Source organism: Salminus brasiliensis, chromosome 9 (genome assembly GCF_030463535.1).
Source record: "Salminus brasiliensis chromosome 9, fSalBra1.hap2, whole genome shotgun sequence".
NCBI classification, from domain to species: Eukaryota; Metazoa; Chordata; class Actinopteri; order Characiformes; family Bryconidae; genus Salminus; species Salminus brasiliensis.
In genome coordinates, this window is record NC_132886.1 from 2,145,190 (window position 1) to 2,166,661 (window position 21,472).

The window sequence follows — 21,472 nt, forward strand, 5'->3', positions numbered from 1 at the left end:
TCACCAAGACAAATTCCTTGTATGTGTAACATACTTGGTGAAATAAAGAGATTCTGATTCTGATTCTGATTCTATCTAGAACAATATTGTTGGTGTTCCACCACTTCGGTTCTGCTCCAGAGGTCCGGTCAGAGTCCCTGTGGTCCAGTTGCTGCTCGGTCTGCCCCGCTGTCTCTGCTTCTCTGCGCAGTGTTTATTTCCTGACTGACGAAGGAAAAGGGGAACCTGGACCCTGGAGACCCACTTTCACTTTCACAGCCTGAAGCTCTGTTATCTAGAACCCTTTAGTACTGATATCAGTGTGTTCCTGCTCTGAACTCTCATGTAGAGATGTTGTGAAACAGGCCAGAACACAAAGTCCTCACACACACACACACACACACACACACACACACACACACACACATACACACACTCAGACCCAGACTCACACACTGCAAACACAACACACCACCCCGTGTTCTGCGTTCCGCTGCTTCTCAGTAGAACCTGACCAGCGGTCAGTTCCAGGAATCAGAGAGCAGCTTCTGGTTCTGAGGATAATCGGACTCTCTAACTAACCTCCTCCCCAAAACACTCTCTGCTGACAGTGAGTCCAGAAGATCAGGAGGAACACAGCACAGAGCCTTCCACAGAGAACCCGGTTCTACTTGAGAACAGGTCAGTAGTGCAGTGAGAGCGTGCTGAGAGAGGCTGAAGAACTGGTGGTTTATAGGAAGTTAGAGCTGGATACTGAAGACAGTCTCTTACCTTCTCAGAGCAGAACTACGGGCCGGTGCTGTACCTCTGGACCCTGCAGCACTCTGAAGAACAGTGCTGAACAATAGAGCCTCCTAGTGGTGGCAATGCAGAACTGCACACTGAACAAGAGAGCCTCCTAGTGGTGGAGAGCCTCCTAGTGGTGGCAATGCAGAACTGCACACTGAACAAGAGAGCCTCCTAGTGGTGGTAATGCAGAACTGCACACTAAACAAGAGAGCCTCCTAGTGGTGGAGAGCCTCCTAGTGGTGGCAATGCAGAACTGCACACTGAACAAGAGAGCCTCCTAGTGGTGGAGAGCCTCCTAGTGGTGGCAATGCAGAACTGCACACTGAACAAGAGAGCCTCCTAGTGGTGGCAATGCAGAACTGCACACTGAACAAGAGATCCTCCTAGTGGTGGCAATGCAGAGGTATAAAGCCCCCCAGCATTGAGGAGCTGTGGAGCAGTGGAAGAGCTGTGTTCTCTGGAATGATGGTGGAGGAGCTCCATCCAGTACTTTTAGGATGAGTTGAGGATTTGGGGATGATGAGGTGGGGTGGTGATGATCAAACATCCTGACCTCACTAACGCTATTTGTGCTGAATGCAATCAAATCCTCACAGCAATGCTCCTCCAATATTTAGTATAAAGTCTTCTTGTCTGGACAGTAGAGACAGTTATTTATTTTAAATCCCAGGTAGACAAGCAGAGAGGCAGATAGAGAGACAGACAGGTAGGCGGGTAGACAGATAGATACCCAGATAGTCAGACAGATAGTAATTTCTGAACTGTGTTAAATATGATCAGAGATCAATTTTATCTTGATCTTTTTGAAGTATTTCATCTGAAAACACTGATATTCTGAACAGTTTTTATTTATGCAAATAAATTCTCCAAATATTAATATTTATATTTGGAATCTGGCAGAAATTATGTCGATAGATTTTAGAATTAAATGAAAATGTCTTTAAATAGTCAAACCAGAGAAACTGATCATGTGGACTGATCTGATCATGTTGTCCAGACGTGTACTTTATATTAACTAAATATTTTATTTTCTGCTCAAAACTATTATTATTTATATTATTTATAGAGCTCGGTTCCTCCAGGGTTCTCCTGGACGCCCCCCAGTCCAGCCAGCACAGCGTGGAGGATGTGTTCAATTCCATCAGCAGCAGCAGCAGCAGCAGCAGCAGCAGCTCACCTGATTTACCATCATTAAGCCCTGATTTACCACCAAACCAGGTGTTGATCTGAGGAGAACACTAAATAATACTAGACTTCATGAGGAGAACTTTGGAGATGTTCTAATGATGAACACAGTGATGGAGAACCTCCACCTCCACTTTCTGTAGGAGTGTAGTTTACATGCCTTAAATGATTAACCCCACAAAATTCTTGGTACCCCTTGGTTAATGGAAGAAAACCCCACAATGGTCACAGAAATAAGTTGAATCTGACAGAAGTAAAAATAAATAAAAACTCTACGAAAATGAACAAATGAAAGTCAGACATTGCTTTTCAACCATGGTTCAACAGAATTATTTAAAAAAATAAACTCATGAAACAGGTCTGGACAGAAATGATGGTACCCTTAACTTAATATTTTGTTGCACAATCTTTTAAGGCAATCACTGCAATTAAACGATTCCTGTAACTGTCAATGAGACTTCTGCACCTCTCAGCAGGTATTTTCGCCCACCCCTGGGGCGATCCCGAGCCCACAGGCCCAAATAAGGACTTCTGCCTCGTTTACGTTGATGTGTGTTTGGTTCAGTTCATTTGTGTTTACGTGTGTTTTGGTTCAGTTGTACTCGTTCATTGTTTTGCTCATGTGTTTCACCTGGGACTGGGGGGTACTTAAGGAGCCTCGACACCACCTTTCTCTGCCGAGAATTGAACCTTCTGGAGCCTCCAGGACACCCTGAGGTTCCTCATCAGTTCAGGTGTGTTTAGGTCAGCTCCGGTGCTTTACCCACGTTCAGGAGTAGGTCTCCCGGCTTCTCACGCATCAAGCAAGGCTCCCTCGCTTCCTGTCTGGATACTCAGGTTACCCACGCCCAAGCAAGGCGACCCACGCTAGCGGCGGCACGCTGCAGTTACAGGTTTGGTTAGTCTTGCCGTTTGGTCGGGCAGCTGGTTCCCCAGCTCCGCTTGTTTGGTTATTGAGCGCTGCTTTCATTTACGTTACCCTCTATTGCCCAGGCTCTGCCTGTAGGGTTTAGTTTGTGTTCCCTTTTGGTTTCTCCCCTGTTAGTCTCCTCTTTAGTCCTGCTCTGCTCTCGACTCCTCCCAGTCCCAGGTTTGTTGTGTTTGCCATTTCGTTTGTCACGTTTGTGTTTTGAACTGAGGAGAATTAGTCTCAGGCTTTTGTCCTGTTAGTTTGGTTCCACAATAAGCTCCTTAGCACGTGGCTCTGTGTTTGCTCCTTGTCTCCACCTTAGCCCCGCCTTAGCCTCGCCTTGCTGTTAGTGAACCCACCTGTTTCTCCTTTGTAGCCCTGTCCTCGTGTTAGTCTCAGGTGTTCCTTGTTGGTCTGTGTAGAAGTAGTCCCTTAGTTTCAGTGGTCCTGGTCTGGTCCTCTGCATGTGTGTGTTATAGGGCAGTTGATGGTGTGATAGCTTGGCCTGTTTGGTGCTTGTCGGAGTGTGTTTGTGAGGGTTTGTGTGTTTGTCAGGGTTTATTTGTGTTTGTTTGTGTTTGAGTATTTTGTAAGTGTTTATTTGTGTTTGTGAGTGTTTTTCTCAATGTGTATTTGTGTCACTTTGTGAGCATTTGTGTGTTTGTGAATATTTGTGAGTGTGTGTTTGTGTTTGTCAGTGTTTATTTGTGTTTGTGAATATTTGTTTGTGTTTGTGAGTATTTGTGAGTGTGAGTATTTGTGTTTGTGAGTATTTATGAGTGTGTGTGTTTGTGAGTATTTGTGAGTGTGAGTATTTGTGAGTATGTGTGCGTGTTTGTGAGTATTTGTGTGTTTGAGTGGTTATGGGTATTTGTGTGTGTTTGTGAGTGTGAGTATTTGTGAGTATTTGTGTGTGTTTGAGAGTATTTGTGTGTGTTTGTGAGTATTTGTGAGTGTGAGTATTTGTGAGTATTTGTGTGTGTTTGTGAGTGGTTGTGAGTATTTGTATGTGTTTGTGAGTATTTGTGAGTGTGAGTATTTGTGTGTGTTTGAGAGTATTTGTGTGTGTTTGTGAGTGGTTGTGAGTATTTGTATGTGTTTGTGAGTATTTGTGAGTGTGAGTATTTGTGTGTGTTTGTGAGTATTTGTGAGTGTTTGTGAGTATTTGTGTGTGGTTGTAAGTGGTTGTGAGTATTTGTGAGTGTGAGTATTTGTGTGTGGTTGTGAGTATTTGTGAGTGTGTGTTTGTGAGTATTTGTGTGTGTTTGTGAGTATTTGTGAGTGTGTGTTTGTGAGTATTTGTGTGTGTTTGTGAGTATTTGTGAGTGTTTGTGAGTATTTGTGTGTATTTGTAAGTGTGAGTATTTGTGTGTGGTTGTGAGTATTTGTGAGTGTGAGTATTTGTGTGTGGTTGTGAGTGTGTATTTGTGAGTATTTGTGAGTGTGAGTATTTGTGAGTGTTTGTGAGTAGTTGTGTGTATTTATAAGTATTTGTGTGTGTTTGTGAGTGGTTGTGAGTATTTGTGAGTGGTTGTGTGTGTTTGTGAGTGGTTGTGTTTGTGAGGGGGCAGTGGTGGCTCAGCGGTTAGAGCGCCGGGATATCGATAACAGGGTTGTGGGTTCGATCCCCGGGCTTGGCAAGCTGCCACTGTTGGGCCCTTGAGCAAGGCCCTTTACCCTCTCTGCTCCCCGGGCGCTGGAGTTGGCTGCCCACCGCTCTGGGTGTGTGTGTGTACTCACTGCCCCTAACACATGTGTGTGTGTGAGTGTGTGTTCACTACCAGATGGGTTAAATGCGGAGGACACATTTCGCTGTACAGTCCACACTGTACAGTGACGAATACGTGCACCTTTATCCTTTGTGTGTATTTGTGTGTTTTTGTGTGTTTGTGAGTATTTGTGAGTGTGTGTGTTTGTGTGTGTTTGTGAGTATTTGTGTGTGTTTGTAAGTATTTGTGTGTTTTTGTGTGTTTGTGAGTATTTGTGAGTGTGTGTGTTTGTGTGTTTGTGAGTATTTGTGTGTTTTTGTTTGAGTATTTGTGAGTATTTGTGTGTTTTTATGAGTATTTGTGTGTGTTTGTATATGTGTGTGTTTGTATTTGTGTGTTTGTGTGTTTGTGAGTGGTTGAAAGTGAAAGCAGATGAGGGGAGACGTCATTAGCAGCAGGAAAAGGGAGGAAGGAGGGGATTTCTCCTTAATGCAGGTGATTTAATCACTCAGCTGGATTCAGTTTAATTCTCCACAAGTTGCTGAGTAATGTCTGCCATGACCTGCTGCACCCAGCTCTGGTTGGGGTCCACACACACACTGTCTCCCCTTAGGGTGGTCAAACTGCAGTGGAGAAAAGCTGAGAGTTAAAGGTGAAGAGATTTACTACAGAAACTGATGATCCAACACTAAACCTGACAGATACACACACTGTAACACACACTGTAACACACACTGTAACACACACACACACACTAATACACTCAGCTACAGGTACACATGCTGTAACACACACACACACACTAACACACAGCTACAGGTAGACACACTGTAACACTTCAACACACAGTGTAACTAACACACACACTGACACACACAGCTACAGGTACACACACTATAACACACACTATAACACAGACACACTGTAAACACACTGTAACACATCAACACACAATATAACACACACTACTGTATAACACTGTAACACACACTATAACACACTGCAACACACACAGACGCACTGTAAAACACACTAACACACAGGTACACCCACTGTAACACACACAAAGGCACACTGTTACACACACACAGCTACAGGTACACACACTGTAACACACACAGAGACATACAGAGCTCAGTCCATCATCAGCAATCCCTCAGATGTGCTCTTTGAGGAGATCTATCAGATGGGAGCTGACCCCGACTGAAATCAGAGGAACTCTTGGAAGATCAGAAGTTTAGCTTTTCTGACTGTAATTAGATTTCCAATCAAAGCAGTCTGATCTTCAGATCTGGCTCTTTGTGATGATGTGAAGTGTAAAGGTGAAGTGAAGTGTAGAGAGTTTAGAGAGGTCAGTAAACACTGTAAGAGTAAACCCAGCAGCAGATTAAAGTTATTATATTTCATATTTCTGACCCACTGGAATATTCATAAAGAACGGGGGTGGAGACTCACATCAGTGCAGGCTTTGTACAGTCAGATCTCGTTTCTTCATACTTCTCAATGAGTCTTGCAGGGATTCTTCTCGCAAAGTAACCGAAACAGCATTGCTGTGGTGCATTTGCATCTGTGTGAACAAAATAATATTAATAATAATAACAATAAGAAGAAGAAAATGAAGATGATGCAGAAGATGAAGATGAAGAAGCTCCTAATGAAGCAGTAGTGAAGGTGAGTCTGAACACTGAGGGATGAGGTGAACACTGAACAGGTGATAATGAGGGTGAAGTGAATCTGAAAGTGAATCAGTTTAATGAAGCTACAACAGCTGTGATTCTCTAACTGCTGTAATCATAATAATAATAATAATAATAATAATAATAATAATAATAGATTCTAACAGAGGAAAGCAGAATCAACCTATAGGTATCTACTCACACTCAGATCAGATCATCAGTATCAGTAATCTGAGAGTAATTAAGAATGTAATTAGACTGTAATTAAAGATACAGTCATTAACTAACATGAGCAGAGATGAAAGAATGATGAATCAGAGGATGAACTTACCGTTTCCCTCCACACAGGACTGAAGGTAGAGGATGACCAGCAGAGCCAGGAGGAGAGAACCACACCAGCCCCTCATGACTGTGTCTTCAGCTGCAGGAGATGATGAAGATGATGATGATGATGATGATGATGATCATTAATCATAATCATGAATATAGTAATAACAGTAAACATAGTTATAACAGTAACAGTAATATCAGTAAATTTAGTAATAGCAATAAAAATGATAAAAACAGAAAATATCACAATAACAGTAACAAAAATAACTAATATATTAATAACAGTAGCAGTAATATATGTAATAATTAATAACAATAATAATTATAATAGTAAGATTAATAACAGTATAATTAATAACAGTAAGATTAATACCAGTAATCACAGTAAAGGTATCTGAGGTCACATGATTAGGGGAGCAGGGCTGTAGGAGATCCTGTTACTGATGAGGAGACTCTTATTTTGTAGGTGTAAAATCTGTTTTCCAGTAAATCCTGATCTTAATTCTAAGGAATAAACTGTGTGCAGTACCTTCTATCTAGAACAGTGTTGTTGGTGTTCCACCACTTCGGTTCTGCTTCAGACGTCCGGTCAGAGTCCCTGTGGTCCAGTTGCTGCTCGGTCTGCCCCGCTGTCTCTGCTTCTCTGCGCAGTGTTTATTTCCTGACTGACGAAGGAAAAGGGGAACCTGGACCCTGGAGACCCACTTTCACTTTCACAGCCTGAAGCTCTGTTATCTAGAACCCTTTAGTACTGATATCAGTGTGTTCCTGCTCTGAACTCTCATGTAGAGATGTTGTGAAACAGGCCAGAACACAAAGTCCTTAAACACACACACACACACTCAGACCCAGACTCACACACTGCAAACACAACACACCACCCCGTGTTCTGCGTTCCGCTGCTTCTCAGTAGAACCTGACCAGCGGTCAGTTCCAGGAATCAGGGAGCAGCTTCTGGTTCTGAGGATAATCGGACTCTCTAACTGTCCTCCTCCCCAAAACACTCTCTGCTAACAGTGAGTCCAGAAGATCAGGAGGAACACAGCACAGAGCCTTGCACAGAGAACCCGGTTCTACTTGAGAACAGGTCAGTAGTGCAGTGAGAGCGTGCTGAGAGAGGCTGAAGAACCGGTGGTTTATAGGAAGTTAGAGCTGGATACTGAAGACAGTCTCTTACCTTCTCAGAGCAGAACTACGGGCCGGTGCTGTACCTCTGGACCCTGCAGCACTCTGAAGAACAGTGCTGGACAAGAGAGACTCCTAGTGGTGGAGAGCCTCCTAGTGGTGGTAATGCAGAACTGCACACTGAACAAGAGAGCCTCCTAGTGGTGGAGAGCCTCCTAGTGGTGGTAATGCAGAACTGCACATTGAACAAGGAAGCCTCCTAGTGGTGGTAATGTAGAACTGCACACTGAACAAGGAAGCCTCCTAGTGGTGGTAATGCAGAACTGCACACTGAAAAGAGAGCCTCCTGGTGGTGGTAATGCAGAACTGCACACTGAACAAGAGAGACTCCTGGTGGTTGTAATGCAGAACTGCACACTGAACAAGAGAGACTCCTGGTGGTGGAAATGCAGAACTGCACACTCCGTTTTCTTCTATAAGCTCTGGTTCAGAGATGAAGTGAAGGGAAACTGGATGGATTGGCTGTAGTTTGGTTTTCTGGAATTTAGATAATGGTTTGTGCTGCAGACAGAAACAGTGCTGATAAACTACAAACACACTGAATATTAAACACAACTTATGTGAACCTAGAGCTGTTCCAAGTCTCATCTGTCCATAGGACATTCTCCCAGAAGCTTTGGTCAACATGTAGTTTGGCAAATTCCAGTCTGACTTTTTTAGGACTTGTTTTTAACAATGGTGTCCTCCTTGGTCTTCTCCCAGGAAGTCCACTTTAGCTCAAATAATGACGGATTGTGCGATCTGACACTGATGTTCCTTGAGCTTGAAGTTCACCTTTAATCTCTTTAGAAGTTTTTCTGGGTTCTTTTGTTACCAATTCTGATTTTCCGTCTCTTTGATTTGTCATCAATTTTCCTCCTGCAGCCACGTCCAGGGAGGTTGGCTTCAGTCCTATGGATCTTAGATTTCTGAAAAATATGTGCAGCTGTAGTCACAGGAACATCAAGCTGCTTGGAGATGGTCGTATAACTCTTACCTTTAACATGCTTCTCTATAATTTTCTTTCTAATCTACTGGGACAACTCTTTCCTTTGCTTCCTCTGGTCCATGTTGAGTGTGGTTTACACCATGTCACCAAACAGCACAGTGACTACCTGTAGCCCTATATATAGACCCACTGACTGATTACAAGATTGTAGACACCTGTGATGCTAATTAGTGCACACACCTTGATTTAACATGTCCCTTTGGTCACATTATTTTAATATTACCATCATTCCTGTCCAGGCCTGTTTAATGAGTTTCATTTTTAAAATAATTCTTTTGAAGCATTGGTTCAAAATCAATGTTGGATTTTCATTTGTTCATTTTCATAGAATTTTTATTTATTATTACTTTTGTCAGATTCAGATTATTTCTGTGAACATTGTGGATTTTTCTTTCATGAACCGAAGGGTACCAACATTTTTGTCCACATGTGTACGTGAGCCTATTGGCACCATGCTGCCTAATGCCAGGCGTGGGCTAGTAGAGGGGTATAAAGCCCCCCAACATTGAGGAGCTGTTAAGCAGTGGAAGACCTGTGTTCTCTGGAGTGATGGTGGTGGAGCTCCATCCAGTACTTTTGGGGATGAGTTGGGGAGTTGGGGGTGATAAGGTGGGGTGGTGATCATTTAACATTCTGACCTCACTAGCGCTCTTGTCACTGAATGCAATCAAAACCTCACAGCGAAGTTCCTCCAAAATCTATTAGAAAGTCTGCCTGCCTAGACAGTAGAGACAGTTACTGTCTCTAGCAGTAAGCAGGATCAGCTCTTTAATACCCTTGATTTTAATGTTAATAGTAGACAGCAGTAAGAGAGAGTTCTACTGCAGAAGCTCCAGATCTGATCAGAACAGATAAAGCAGCTGAACATGAATCCAGTAAAAATGAGAAACAAGAGCTTCTCATCCTGAAGAAAGAAAGTAGTGAGATCTTGTCGGTGAGCTAGTCTGAAGAACAGAGCTGGCTCGGTTCCTCCAGTGTTCTCCTGGACGCCCCCCAGTCCAGCCAGCACAGCGTGGAGGATGTGTTCAATCAACTCCATCAGCAGCAGCAGCTCACCTGATTTACCATCATTAAGCCCTGATTTACCACCAAACCAGGTGTTGATCTGAGGAGAACTCTAAATAACACTAGACTCCATGAGAGAGGAGAACTTTGGAGATGTTCTAATGATGAACACAGTGATGGAGAACCTCCACCACTCTCTGTAAAAGTGATATTATTAGTGTTTATTCTGACATCAGTGATTTACTGAGCAGATCAGCAGCAGCTCAGAGGGACTAAAACATAGTACTGTAACATATATTTTAATAATATTATTGTTTACCAAAAACATCACTAGAGGGGATTGTTGGGTTTATTAATAATCAGTCATGTATGGAAGATCATGACAAATGGAAAATCGTTCGCTGTGGTGTGGAAACAATCAGTCTGGAAATAGCTTCGGCAGTTTATTGGATGAAACCGCTGGACAAAACAGTTTTATAATAATTAATAAAAATTTAAATCAAGACAAAAATCATGCTAAATATAAGAAAGTTTACAAACAGAAAAATGAGTGAAACTGAGTGTGGTCTCAGCTTCGCTCTTTCTCCCCTCTAGGCCAAGACAATGAATTAAGGCTTAACAGGTCTGAACAAACAGTCCTCCAGCCCCAACTCCCCTTATGGTTTCCAGCATAGGGATTTATAACACCCTGGCATAGCTGAAGTGCCACCTGGCCCAATCTGCATTTGATACCACTGAGATAAGCATTCCTTGCCACTGGTACCTTATGATCCGTGCGTATATAAGAACTTTAATAACACTCCTTTAATGATTATAGTTCTGATTCTGGAATACCATAAAGAACATACAGCTGGATGGGTGAGATCTCCAGATCTCTTACAGTATGTTTATTGATTTCTATAGATAATCATTTGAAGGCAGCAGCTGATTTTAGAGTGATGATTTTATCTTTAATGATCCGTCAGAATTGTTCTGAGATTACTTTCAATAAAATGAATTTAAAGCGTGTAGAATCTCTTTTCCTTCTCCTGTAGAGTTCCCTACATGGAGACGGACGGTTCGGTCAGGACAGGGTGTCTATGGTTGAGAGCTTGGAGCTGAAGGTGGACGTAAACACAGGCAGATCACCGAACTACCCAGAGAACCAGACAAGGAGCAAACCAGTGACGCCAACCTCTGAATTTAGATTAGAACCGGAATCGATTAATTTGAAGTGCAGCGTTTCATCGCAGGGCTTCAGCGTCTGATAAAGATTTATATGGATAAAGATAATTAGCTGTAAAAAAGACACAAGTGGGAACACTAATAACAAGGCGGGGCTAGGGCGGTGAAAGGGGGGAGCAAAGAAAAAAAAAGGCAAAGGCTAGAGAGCGCACAAGGATTTTAGGGAGCACATGAGGGCTTTAGGGAGCATATGAGGTCTTTAGGGAGGACTTGAGGACTTTAGGGAGCATATGAGGTCTTTACGGAGCACATGAGGGCTTTAGGGAGCACATGAGGACTTTAGGGAGCACATGAGGACTTTAGGGAGGACTTGATGACTTTAGGGAGCATATGAGGGCTTTAGGGAGCACATGAGGGCTTTAGGGAGGACATGAGGACTTTAGGGAGCACACAAGGGTTTTAGGGAGCACATGAGGGTTTTAGGGAGCACATGAGGACTTTAGGGAGGACATGAGGACTTTAGGGAGCACATGAGGGCTTTAGGGAGCACATGAGGACTTTAGGGAGGACACGAGCACTTTAGGGAGGACACAAGGGTTTTAGGGAGCACATGAGGGTTTTAGGGAGCACATGAGGACTTTAGGGAGGACATGAGGACTTTAGGGAGGACATGAGGACTTTAGGGAGCACATCAGGGCTTTAGGGAGCACATGAGGACTTTAGGGAGGACTTGATGACTTTAGGGAGGACACAAGGGTTTTAGGGAGCACATGAGGGCTTTAGGGAGCACATGAGGACTTTAGGGAGCACATGAGGTCTTTAGGGAGCACATGAGGGCTTTAGGGAGCACATGAGGTCTTTAGGGAGCACATGAGGGCTTTAGGGAGGACACGAGGACTTTAGGGAGGACACAAGGGTTTTAGGGAGCACATGAGGGTTTTAGGGAGCACATGAGGACTTTTGGGAGGACATGAGGACTTTAGGGAGCACATGAGGGCTTTAGGGAGCACATGAGGACTTTAGGGAGCACATGAGGTCTTTAGGGAGCACTTGAGGTCTTTAGGGAGCACATGAGGACTTTAGGGAGCACATGAGGTCTTTAGGAAGCACATGAGGACTTTAGGAAGCACATGAGGTCTTTAGGGAGCACATGAGGGCTTTAGGGAGCACATGAGGGCTTTAGGGAGCACATGAGGTCTTTAGGGAGCACATGAGGACTTTAGGAAGCACATGTAAACAAAACAAGCAGACCAAAGAAAAACAAAAGCGTGAGACAGTGATGAGGTGCTCCAAAATCGCTTCTATGGTAACTACATCATCTTTAGTGTGACTGACAGCTGAGATTTATTATAAAAATGAAGAAACTGTAGAAATAATAAATGTGAATAATTAAAAGGGCTGACCTTGAGTGTGTGTTTGTGTGAATTTGCGAGTGTGTCTGTGTGTGTTTGTGTGTGCTTGAGTTGGTGTGAGTTTGTGTGTTTATGAGTGTTTATGAGTGTTTATGTGTGTGTGTGTGCAGGAGAGAGAGGAAGGAGGGGATTCCTCATTAATGACAGGTGATTTAATCACTGTTTACTGTTTGCTGGATTCAGGTACATTTGCCACATCTCTCTGATCGATCTGATCCATGACCTGCTGCACCCAGCTCTCTCCGGGGTCCACACACACACTGTCTCCCCTCCTGTAGGTTAAACTGCAGTGGAGAAAAGCTGAGTGTTAAAGGTGAAGAGATTTACTACAGAAACTGATGATCGAACATTAAACCAGATAGATACACACACTGTAACACACACACTATAACACAGACTGTAACACACACTGTAACACACACTGTAGCACACACTGTAACACACACACACACACACACACACACACACACAGCTACAGGTACACACAGATGACCAGTGTCAGTTAATATTCACTTCACTTTATAGAAGAGTGTTTATGAACAGTAGATCTGCTGTTCAAACAGTTCAGAAACTCTTCATTAATGTTTAGTGACTATTCTTTCAGTTTCTACAATTTCAGGGTTAATTCTGTTGACTAAGAGATTTGTTTCATATTTTTATTAATTATTTTAGCTGTGTTCATGTTTAAGAAAAAGAAAATTGATCATTTTAATACAAACAGAGTAAAATTAGCTATATAATAATTTGAAATTGTATAAACTTTAGTCCTGATATATGTTCTATAAACCTGCAGAAATATGTGCTTTAATATCAGTCAAAATCATAAAGATCTAACAGAGAGAAGAACTACTAGAGCTCAGTCCTTCATCAGGAGTCTGTGGGTTCAAATCCCTCAGATGTGCTCGTTGAGGAGAGCAGGAGACGATGTGTGAGCAGCTGTGTGAGATCTATCAGATGGGAGCTGACCCCGACTGAAATCAGAGGAACTCTTGGAAGATCAGAAGTTTAGCTTTTCTGACTGTAATTAGATTTCCAATCAAAGCGGTCTGATCTTCAGATCTGGCTCTTTGTGATGATGTGAAGTGTAAAGGTGAAGTGAAGTGTAGTGAGTTTAGAGAGGTCAGTAAACACTGTAAGAGTAAACCCAGCAGCAGATTAAAGTTATTATATTTCATATTTCTGACCCACTGGAATATTCATAAAGAACGGGGGTGGAGACTCACATCACTGCAGATTTTGTACAGTCAGATCTCGTTTCTTCATACTTCTCAATGAGTTTAACAGGAATTTTTCTCTTCTGGAAACTGAAACAGCATTGATCTGGTCCATTTACACCTGTGTGACAAAATAATAATAATAACAATAAGAAGATGACGATGAAGATAATGACAAAGATGATGAAGAAGAGGAGGAAGATGAAGAAGATGAAGAAGAGGAGGAAGATGAAGAAGATAAAGAAGCTTCTAATCAAGCAGTAGTAATAATATTTTTTTATTATAGATCATGCAGTATCAGTAATCTGAGAGTAATTAAGAATGTAATTAGACTGTAATTAAAGGTACAGTCATTAACTCAGGTAATAAAAAAAGAGCAGAGATGAAAGAATGATGAACCAGAGGATGAACTTACGGTCTCCCTCCACACAGGACTGAAGGTAGAGGATGACCAGCAGAGCCAGGAGGAGAGAACCACACCAGCCTCTCATGACTGTGTCTTCAGCTGCAGGAGATGATGAAGATGATGATGATGTAATGAGGGGGATCTTCTGGTCTGCTTCATTAGAGGAAATAAAGAAGAGAAATGGAGAAATAAGTCATTTCCTCCAGCGGTCGTCACCGTAGAGCACAATAAAAACACACTGAGAGAATCATCAGTACTCCTCTGTACTCCATTCAGGATCTGTACTGCTGAAGAACCAGAAAACGGGCAGAGAAGATCCTTACAGACTCCTCGTACCCTGATCTTAACCTCTACCAGCTGCCCCCTTCTGGCAGACGCTACAGAACTGTGTCCACTAAGACTGTCAGACACAGGAACAGCTTTAACCCTCAGACCATCACCATCCTCAACAGCTGATCACCACCATCAGCTACAGGCTGTAGATCTTACTGATAAACCCTTATTATCCTACAGTTACTGCATTACTGCTCCATCACTCATCTCACACACGTCTACACTGCTGTGTAACACAATATTTAATCTGTATAGAGCTGCAGACTGCTGTTCTGTGAATAACCCTGTACAGCACACTGTATAGACATGTCCAGGTATAGTCTGTGTGTACTGTGTGTACTACTGTTCTCTGTGTTGTGTATTGTCTGTAAATTATATTTAGAGTAGCTGGTTACTGTTAACACTAGAGAGTCACTAACAGCTGTAACAAATTCCTTGTGTGTGAACAGACTTAATAAATCTGATTCTGATAAAACAAAACTGAATTAAGAGAAAAATGGTAAATGTGTCGTCAAGCACAGCAAACACCTGGATACGAGCTACATCAGCAAGGATAGCAGTACAGTGCACTGATGAATTATCTGAAAGCTTGTGTGTGAGAATCTTGAACACCAGTATGAAGTTTATTCCAGTTGGGAGCTTTATAAGAGTGTTGATTCTCATAAAGTGAGAAGTGAGTCATCCAGTTCTTTATGTCTTTAAGACAGTCTGTTAATTTATTAAGACACATGTCCTCATTTGGTTTGGGAGAGTAGAGCTGGGTGTCCTCAGCATAGTAATGAAAGTCAGTGCCATGTTTACGGATTATATTACCCAGCAGCAGCATAGAAAGAGTAAATAGTAGCGGACCCAGGACTGACCCTTGAGGAACACCACAGCTTACTTTTGAGTAGTGAGAATCTTCATTATTTAAGTAAACATGTTGGTGCTGATCTGTCAGATATGATCTAAACCAACTGAGGACTGATCCTTTAATTCAACACCTTAAAGAAACGACAGCAGCATCTCACACCAATTAACAACCGATAGACTAAGCTGGAGCAATAAGAGTAATAATCATTAATATAGCAATAACAGCTAATAACAATAAATACAATAATAATCATTAATATAGTAATAACAGCTAATAACAATAAATACAATAATAATCATTAATATAGTAATAACAACTAATAACAATAAATACAATAATAATCATTAATATAGTAATAACAGCTAATAACAATAAATACAGTAATAATCATTAATATAGTAATAACAACTCATCACAATAAATACAGTAATAATTATTAATATAGTAATAACAGCAAATAACAGTAAATACAGTCATAATCATTAATATAGTAATAACAACTCATCACAATAAATACAGTAATAATCATTAATATAGTAATAACAACTCATCACAATAAATACAGTAATAATTATTAATATAGTAATAACAGCAAATAACAGTAAATACAGTAATAATCATTAATATAGTAATAACAGCAAATAACAGTAAATACAGTAATAATCATTAATATAGTAATAACAGCAAATAACAGTAAATACAGTAATAATCATTAATATAGCAATAACAGATAATGAGAATAAATACAGTAATAATTATTAATATAGTAATAACAGCTAATAACAGTAAATACAGTAATAATCATTAATATAGTAATAACAGCTAATAACAGTAAATACAGTAATAATCATTGTTATAGCAATAACAGCTAATGAGAATAAATACAGTAATAATTATTAATATAGTAATAACAGCTAATGAGAATAAATACAGTAATAATCATAACTATAGTAATAACAGCTAATAACAGTCAATAACAGTAAATATTGTAATAAGAGTAACAGTAATTAAGTAAATATAGTAATAAACAGTAGCAGTAATATAGTATAAATATAAACAAAGAATAAATATATAAATATAATATCAGAAATGTAATAACATAGTTATAACAATAACAGTAATAACAGTACAATTAGTAATAGCAGTAAATATGGTAAAAACAGAATATATCACAACAACAGTAACAAGAATAGCTGATACATTAATAACAGTAGCAGTAATATCTGTATAATTAATAACAATAACATTAATAACAGTAATATTAATAACAGTAATCACAGTAAAGGTATCTGAGGTCACATGATTAGGGGAGCAGGGCTGTAGGAGATCCTGTTACTGATGAGGAGACTCTTATTTTGTAGGTGTAAAATCTGTTTTCCAGTAAATCCTGATCTTAATTCTAAGGAATAAACTGTGTACAGTACCTTCTATCTAGAACAGTGTTGTTGGTGTTCCACCACTTCGGTTCTGTTTCAGAGGTCCGGTCAGAGTCCCTGTGGTCCAGTTGCTGCTCGGTCTGCCCCGCTGTCTCTGCTTCTCTGCGCAGTGTTTATTTCCTGACTGACGAAGGAAAAGGGGAACCTGGACCCTGGAGACCCACTTTCACTTTCACAGCCTGAAGCTCTGTTATCTAGAACCCTTTAGTACTGATATCAGTGTGTTCCTGCTCTGAACTCTCATGTAGAGATGTTGTGAAACAGGCCAGAACACAAAGTCCTTAAACACACACACACACACACAGACACACACACACACACACACACACAAACACACACACACACTCAGACCCAGACTCACACACTGCAAACACAACACACCACCCTGTGTTCTGCGTTCGGCTGCTTCTCAGTAGAACCTGACCAGCGGTCAGTTCTAGGAATCAGAGAGCAGCTTCTGGTTCTGAGGATAATCGGACTCTCTAACTGTCCTCCTCCCCAAAACACTCTCTGCTAACAGTGAGTCCAGAAGATCAGGAGGAACACAGCACAGAGCCTTCCACAGAGAACCCGGTTCTACTTGAGAACAGGTCAGTAGTGCAGTGAGAGCGTGCTGAGAGAGGCTGAAGAACCGGTGGTTTATAGGAAGTTAGAGCTGGATACTGAAGACAGTCTCTTACCTTCTCAGAGCAGAACTACGGGCCGGTGCTGTACCTCTGGACCCTGCAGCACTCTGAAGAACAGTGCTGGACAAGAGAGACTCCTAGTGGTGGAGAGCCTCCTAGTGGTGGCAATGCAGAACTGCACACTGAACAAGAAAGCCCCCTAGTGGTGGTAATGCAGAGCTGCACACTGAACAAGAGAGCCTCCTAGTGGTGGCAATGCAGAACTGCACACTGAACAAGAAAGCCCCCTAGTGGTGGTAATGCAGAACTGCACACTGAACAAGAGAGCCTCCTAGTGGTGGTAATGCAGAACTGCAAACAGAACAAGAGAGCCTCCTAGTGGTGGTAATGCAGAACTGCACACTGAACAAGAGAGACTCCTAGTGGTGGTAATGCAGACCTGCACACTGAACAAGAGAGCCTCCTAGTGGTGGTAATGCAGAACTGCACACTGAACAAGAGAGCCTCCTAGTGGTGGTAATGCAGAGCTGCACACTGAACAAGAGAGCCTCCTAGTGGTGGTAATGCAGAACTGCACACAGAACAGGAGAGCCTCCTAGTGGTGGTAATGCAGAACTGCACACTGAACAAGAGAGACTCCTAGTGGTGGTAATGCAGACCTGCACACTGAACAAGAGAGCCTCCTAGTGGTGGTAATGCAGAACTGCACACAGAACAAGAGAGCCTCCTAGTGGTGGTAATGCAGAACTGCACACAGAACAAGAGAGCCTCCTGGCAACTGCATTGTGACCTACACTCTCAAAAAGGTGCTACAAAAGGTTCTTTGAGTGATGCTAAAGAAGAACCAATTTTGGTTCCATAAACAACAAATTTATGTAATACAGATGTGACCTTAAAATAAAAAAGAACCTTTACATCAAGAGAACGTTTTTGGGATCTTATACTCATCTCTACAACAGACATGGTTCTTCCATGGCATCACTCAAATAACCATTTGTAGCACCTTTATTTTTAAGAGTGCAGTTGGAGCTTAGTTACGTAGAAAAATTACATAGTTTTACTCTCCACCACATGCTGAGTACTGCACTACTACCGTTTCCCTGGTAACCGCATAATCTTTAGTGTGACTGACAGCTGAACTGTGTTATAAAATTGAACAAACTGTACAAATCAAACATCAATCTGAATTTATGTACAAAAGTTAGTGTGTAAAAATATAATGAAAATATTGAATATTTTAATGACTTTATTACAGACAGAAACAGACGTCTGATTGTGAGGCCAGCCAAGAGCCAATCAACTTGCATATTAATCAACGCATATTAATGAAGCACAAAGCTTTAACAAAGGTTACTGTACTTTAATGTACAGCTCTGGAAAAAATGAAGAGACCAAGCCATTTTATTCCAGACATTTCATCTATCAGAGCTGAGTTATCTGAATCTGCAGACTATGAACGGCATAAAGTCCCAACAGCAGTATGAAAGACTGGTGGAGAGCCGGCCAAGACATGAGAGCTGTGATTGGCCGTCAAGGTTATTTCAGCATAGTGATTCTGAATGTTCTCAGAGTTCAGATATTATTACTGTGATTAAATCTGAATAACTTCTTTACTTTATAATTATTATCATCATTTCTCTGCATTATTTGAGCAGCTGTTATATGAGCAGTTGTCATTTCTGCAAATAAACAAATAAATGCTCTAAATAGCAAATTTGGAATTTAGGGTAAATTGTTGTCCTTGGTATATGAAATATAATGCAAATATTCATTTCCCTTATACACACTGCCTATAAATAGTAAAAGCAGAGAAACTGATACTGTACTCTTCATTTTTTCCGGAGCTGTAGGTAAACATACATACAGCTTCAGACAGTGGAACCGGGCCAGCCTGAATGTAACCACTGATCCTTTATATATTACACATATCATGAAGAGGTATACAGGCTCAGTTCAGAGGTCCGTTCATCATGAAATTCTGATACAGTATAAAGAACAACTGAAAGATTCACATTAAGAGAAAAGGGAGAACAGACTACAGAACTAGCTTATTCTCTACTGAATCAATTCACACATTAAACATCTCCAAACATCTAGATCAACTCCCACCACTGGGTCTCTCTGCTTCACAGAGCACTGAAAACCTTACAGACATCTCTGACCTGCTACAGTAAAAATCTGGAATACATATAACAATAATAACAATAATGATAATATTAACCACATAACACTCTAACCCTTATCACACACTGCAGTGTGTTACTCACTGACTACAGGCTTCTGTATAAACTGGTGGGGCTGATCTCTGCTAACAGAAGTTGTTCGTAATAAAACATTCGTCACGCCGTCGGGCCATAGGCTGTTTAACACAACACGCCGGTTAGCCTTTTCCCATCTAGCTGATCAATCCTCTTCCCAAGATGCTGATCAGTCTGGCCTTCACCCAGGGTTGTACAGGATCCACACACACATGATATCCCCTCAGGGTAGTTAAACTGCAGTGCAGAACAGACGAGTGTTAACGTTTATAGCAACACACACACACAGCTATAATTACATAATGTAGCATCAGTCATCATATGCTTCATGTAATCGAGTGTGTCTATAGTAATAATTCACCATTATATATAGTAATATATAGTAATATATATACTGTATTCTCATCATGATCATCTGTTTGGTGCTCAATCTAATTCAGTGGAGTTTAGGGCAAGAGCAGAAGCTCAAGCAACCCTATTCCCAGTCATTTCTATCAGCTCCTAATGGAGCATCCCTGAGCACTCCCAGGCCAGCCAGAGGTTACATTCCATGTACCAAGAGCCAGTCTCCATTTGCCAAGGTCCATGATGCTAAGGACTCCACCCTTGCTCCTTACTGAATGGGAATTGCACCAATCCCCAATCTAAACTTTGCAGGTTGTTACTCATATATTGTATTAATATATTAGTACTCATTTTTTATCATTTAGTTATTTGTGTTGTAAGCAATTTGCTATATTTATCATTTATTACAATGTTATTACTAATTACTAATTACTACGATGTAATTAATAATTGGTTTTAATGTAATTATGGATGGGGTCAGCTTTTACACAATGGTTAAATATCTGTTAATGACCATCAGTTAATGGCAATAATGTAAAGTACCATACCACTAGATGTAAATAATACATGTAAAATATACAATTATTATTCTAATACTAGAGTTATAACACAGCCACTAATAGTCATCATGCAGAAAATGTGGTCAGGAGACTATCAGAGACTATTTATGTGTATATTTATAATAATATAATTATTAGTTCTTTATCAGTTAAAAGTCATGTGACGTATTGAAAATTAAAGTTACAGTAAGGAAATAGTGAAGTAACTAATGTGAAAGTAAACACAACAACAGCTTAAAGTTATTATATTTCATATTTCTGACCCACTGTGATAATAATATAGAAGGGGGGGGGGGCACTTACATCACTCCAGCTTTTGGACAGTCAGGACTTGTTACTGCATACTTCACAATGCGCCATGCAGGGATGGATTTCTTATAGAAACTGAAACAGCACCGGTCTGGTCCTTTTGCATCTGTGTGTTAAATTAATCAATACCTTCAATACCAACAAATTAATAATAAATCATACAGATATAGAATCAACTGCAGGATGTGGTCAAGACTGAACAGGTGTAAATCAGTAAACTACAGTAGAGTCTGACAGAGGAAGCAGCAGCAACCTTCTACTCAGACCATCAGTATCAGTAATCTGAGAGTAATTAGATTGTAATTAAAAGTACAGTTGTTAACTCAGATAAACCAGAGGATGCACTTATGTTGTCCCTCCACACAGGACTGAAGGTAGAGGATGACCAGCAGAACCAGGAGGAGAGAACCACACCAGCCTCTCATGACTGTGTCTTCAGCTGCAGGAGATGATGAAGATGATGAGGATGATGATAGTGGTGATGGTGGTCTGAAAGCTTTCCCTTAGTTTTATATAATAAGTTGGAGGGGGGCGTAATCTCCACAGGAAATCATCTGAGCCAAGACATGAACAGATATCTGGCCCACGTTAGACGTTAATCACCCTCAGCTGGAGGAAATTGGATGGGATGGTCACAAATACCCCAGTCGCTGTTTCCCACAACTTTCACTCAGTTAAAATCTGTGCAGTCATTGTGTTACGCCACCAGATTGGCTACTGTCCAGGAAAGACGCTCCAGCCCAAAAAACTCCACTAAAGTTTCCACAGGAAACTCCCTCTTTGGTAGGACAAGAGCAAAT

General features: G+C 41.1%; 1 protein-coding gene and 2 long non-coding RNA genes across 4 annotated transcripts; all 3 read right to left on the reverse strand.

Annotated features, from left to right (window-relative positions):
* Positions 1 to 4,389: 4,389 nt before the first annotated feature.
* Positions 4,390 to 7,929, reverse strand: LOC140561879 (uncharacterized). Of its 2 annotated transcripts, XR_011980105.1 has the most exons (5): positions 7,756 to 7,929; positions 7,108 to 7,243; positions 6,580 to 6,669; positions 6,028 to 6,139; positions 4,391 to 5,195 (listed from the first exon to the last, which is right to left on the reverse strand). It is a non-coding gene; the product is annotated as an uncharacterized lncRNA (long non-coding RNA). The 2 variants fall into 2 exon arrangements; XR_011980104.1 differs by lacking the exon at positions 7,756 to 7,929 and having other exon boundaries at positions 4,390 to 5,195; positions 7,108 to 7,687.
* A 2,257-nt stretch (positions 7,930 to 10,186) lies between these two features.
* Positions 10,187 to 17,336, reverse strand: LOC140561877 (regakine-1-like). The gene is made up of 4 exons (XM_072687127.1): positions 17,255 to 17,336; positions 13,962 to 14,102; positions 13,556 to 13,667; positions 10,187 to 12,616 (listed from the first exon to the last, which is right to left on the reverse strand). Exons 2-4 carry the CDS (start codon positions 14,035 to 14,037, stop codon positions 12,496 to 12,498), a joined length of 309 nt encoding a protein of 102 aa, XP_072543228.1. The 5' UTR covers positions 14,038 to 14,102; positions 17,255 to 17,336; the 3' UTR covers positions 10,187 to 12,495.
* A 1,088-nt stretch (positions 17,337 to 18,424) lies between these two features.
* LOC140561882 (uncharacterized) lies at positions 18,425 to 20,966 on the reverse strand. The gene is made up of 2 exons (XR_011980107.1): positions 20,667 to 20,966; positions 18,425 to 19,695 (listed from the first exon to the last, which is right to left on the reverse strand). It is a non-coding gene; the product is annotated as an uncharacterized lncRNA (long non-coding RNA).
* Positions 20,967 to 21,472: the final 506 nt, after the last annotated feature.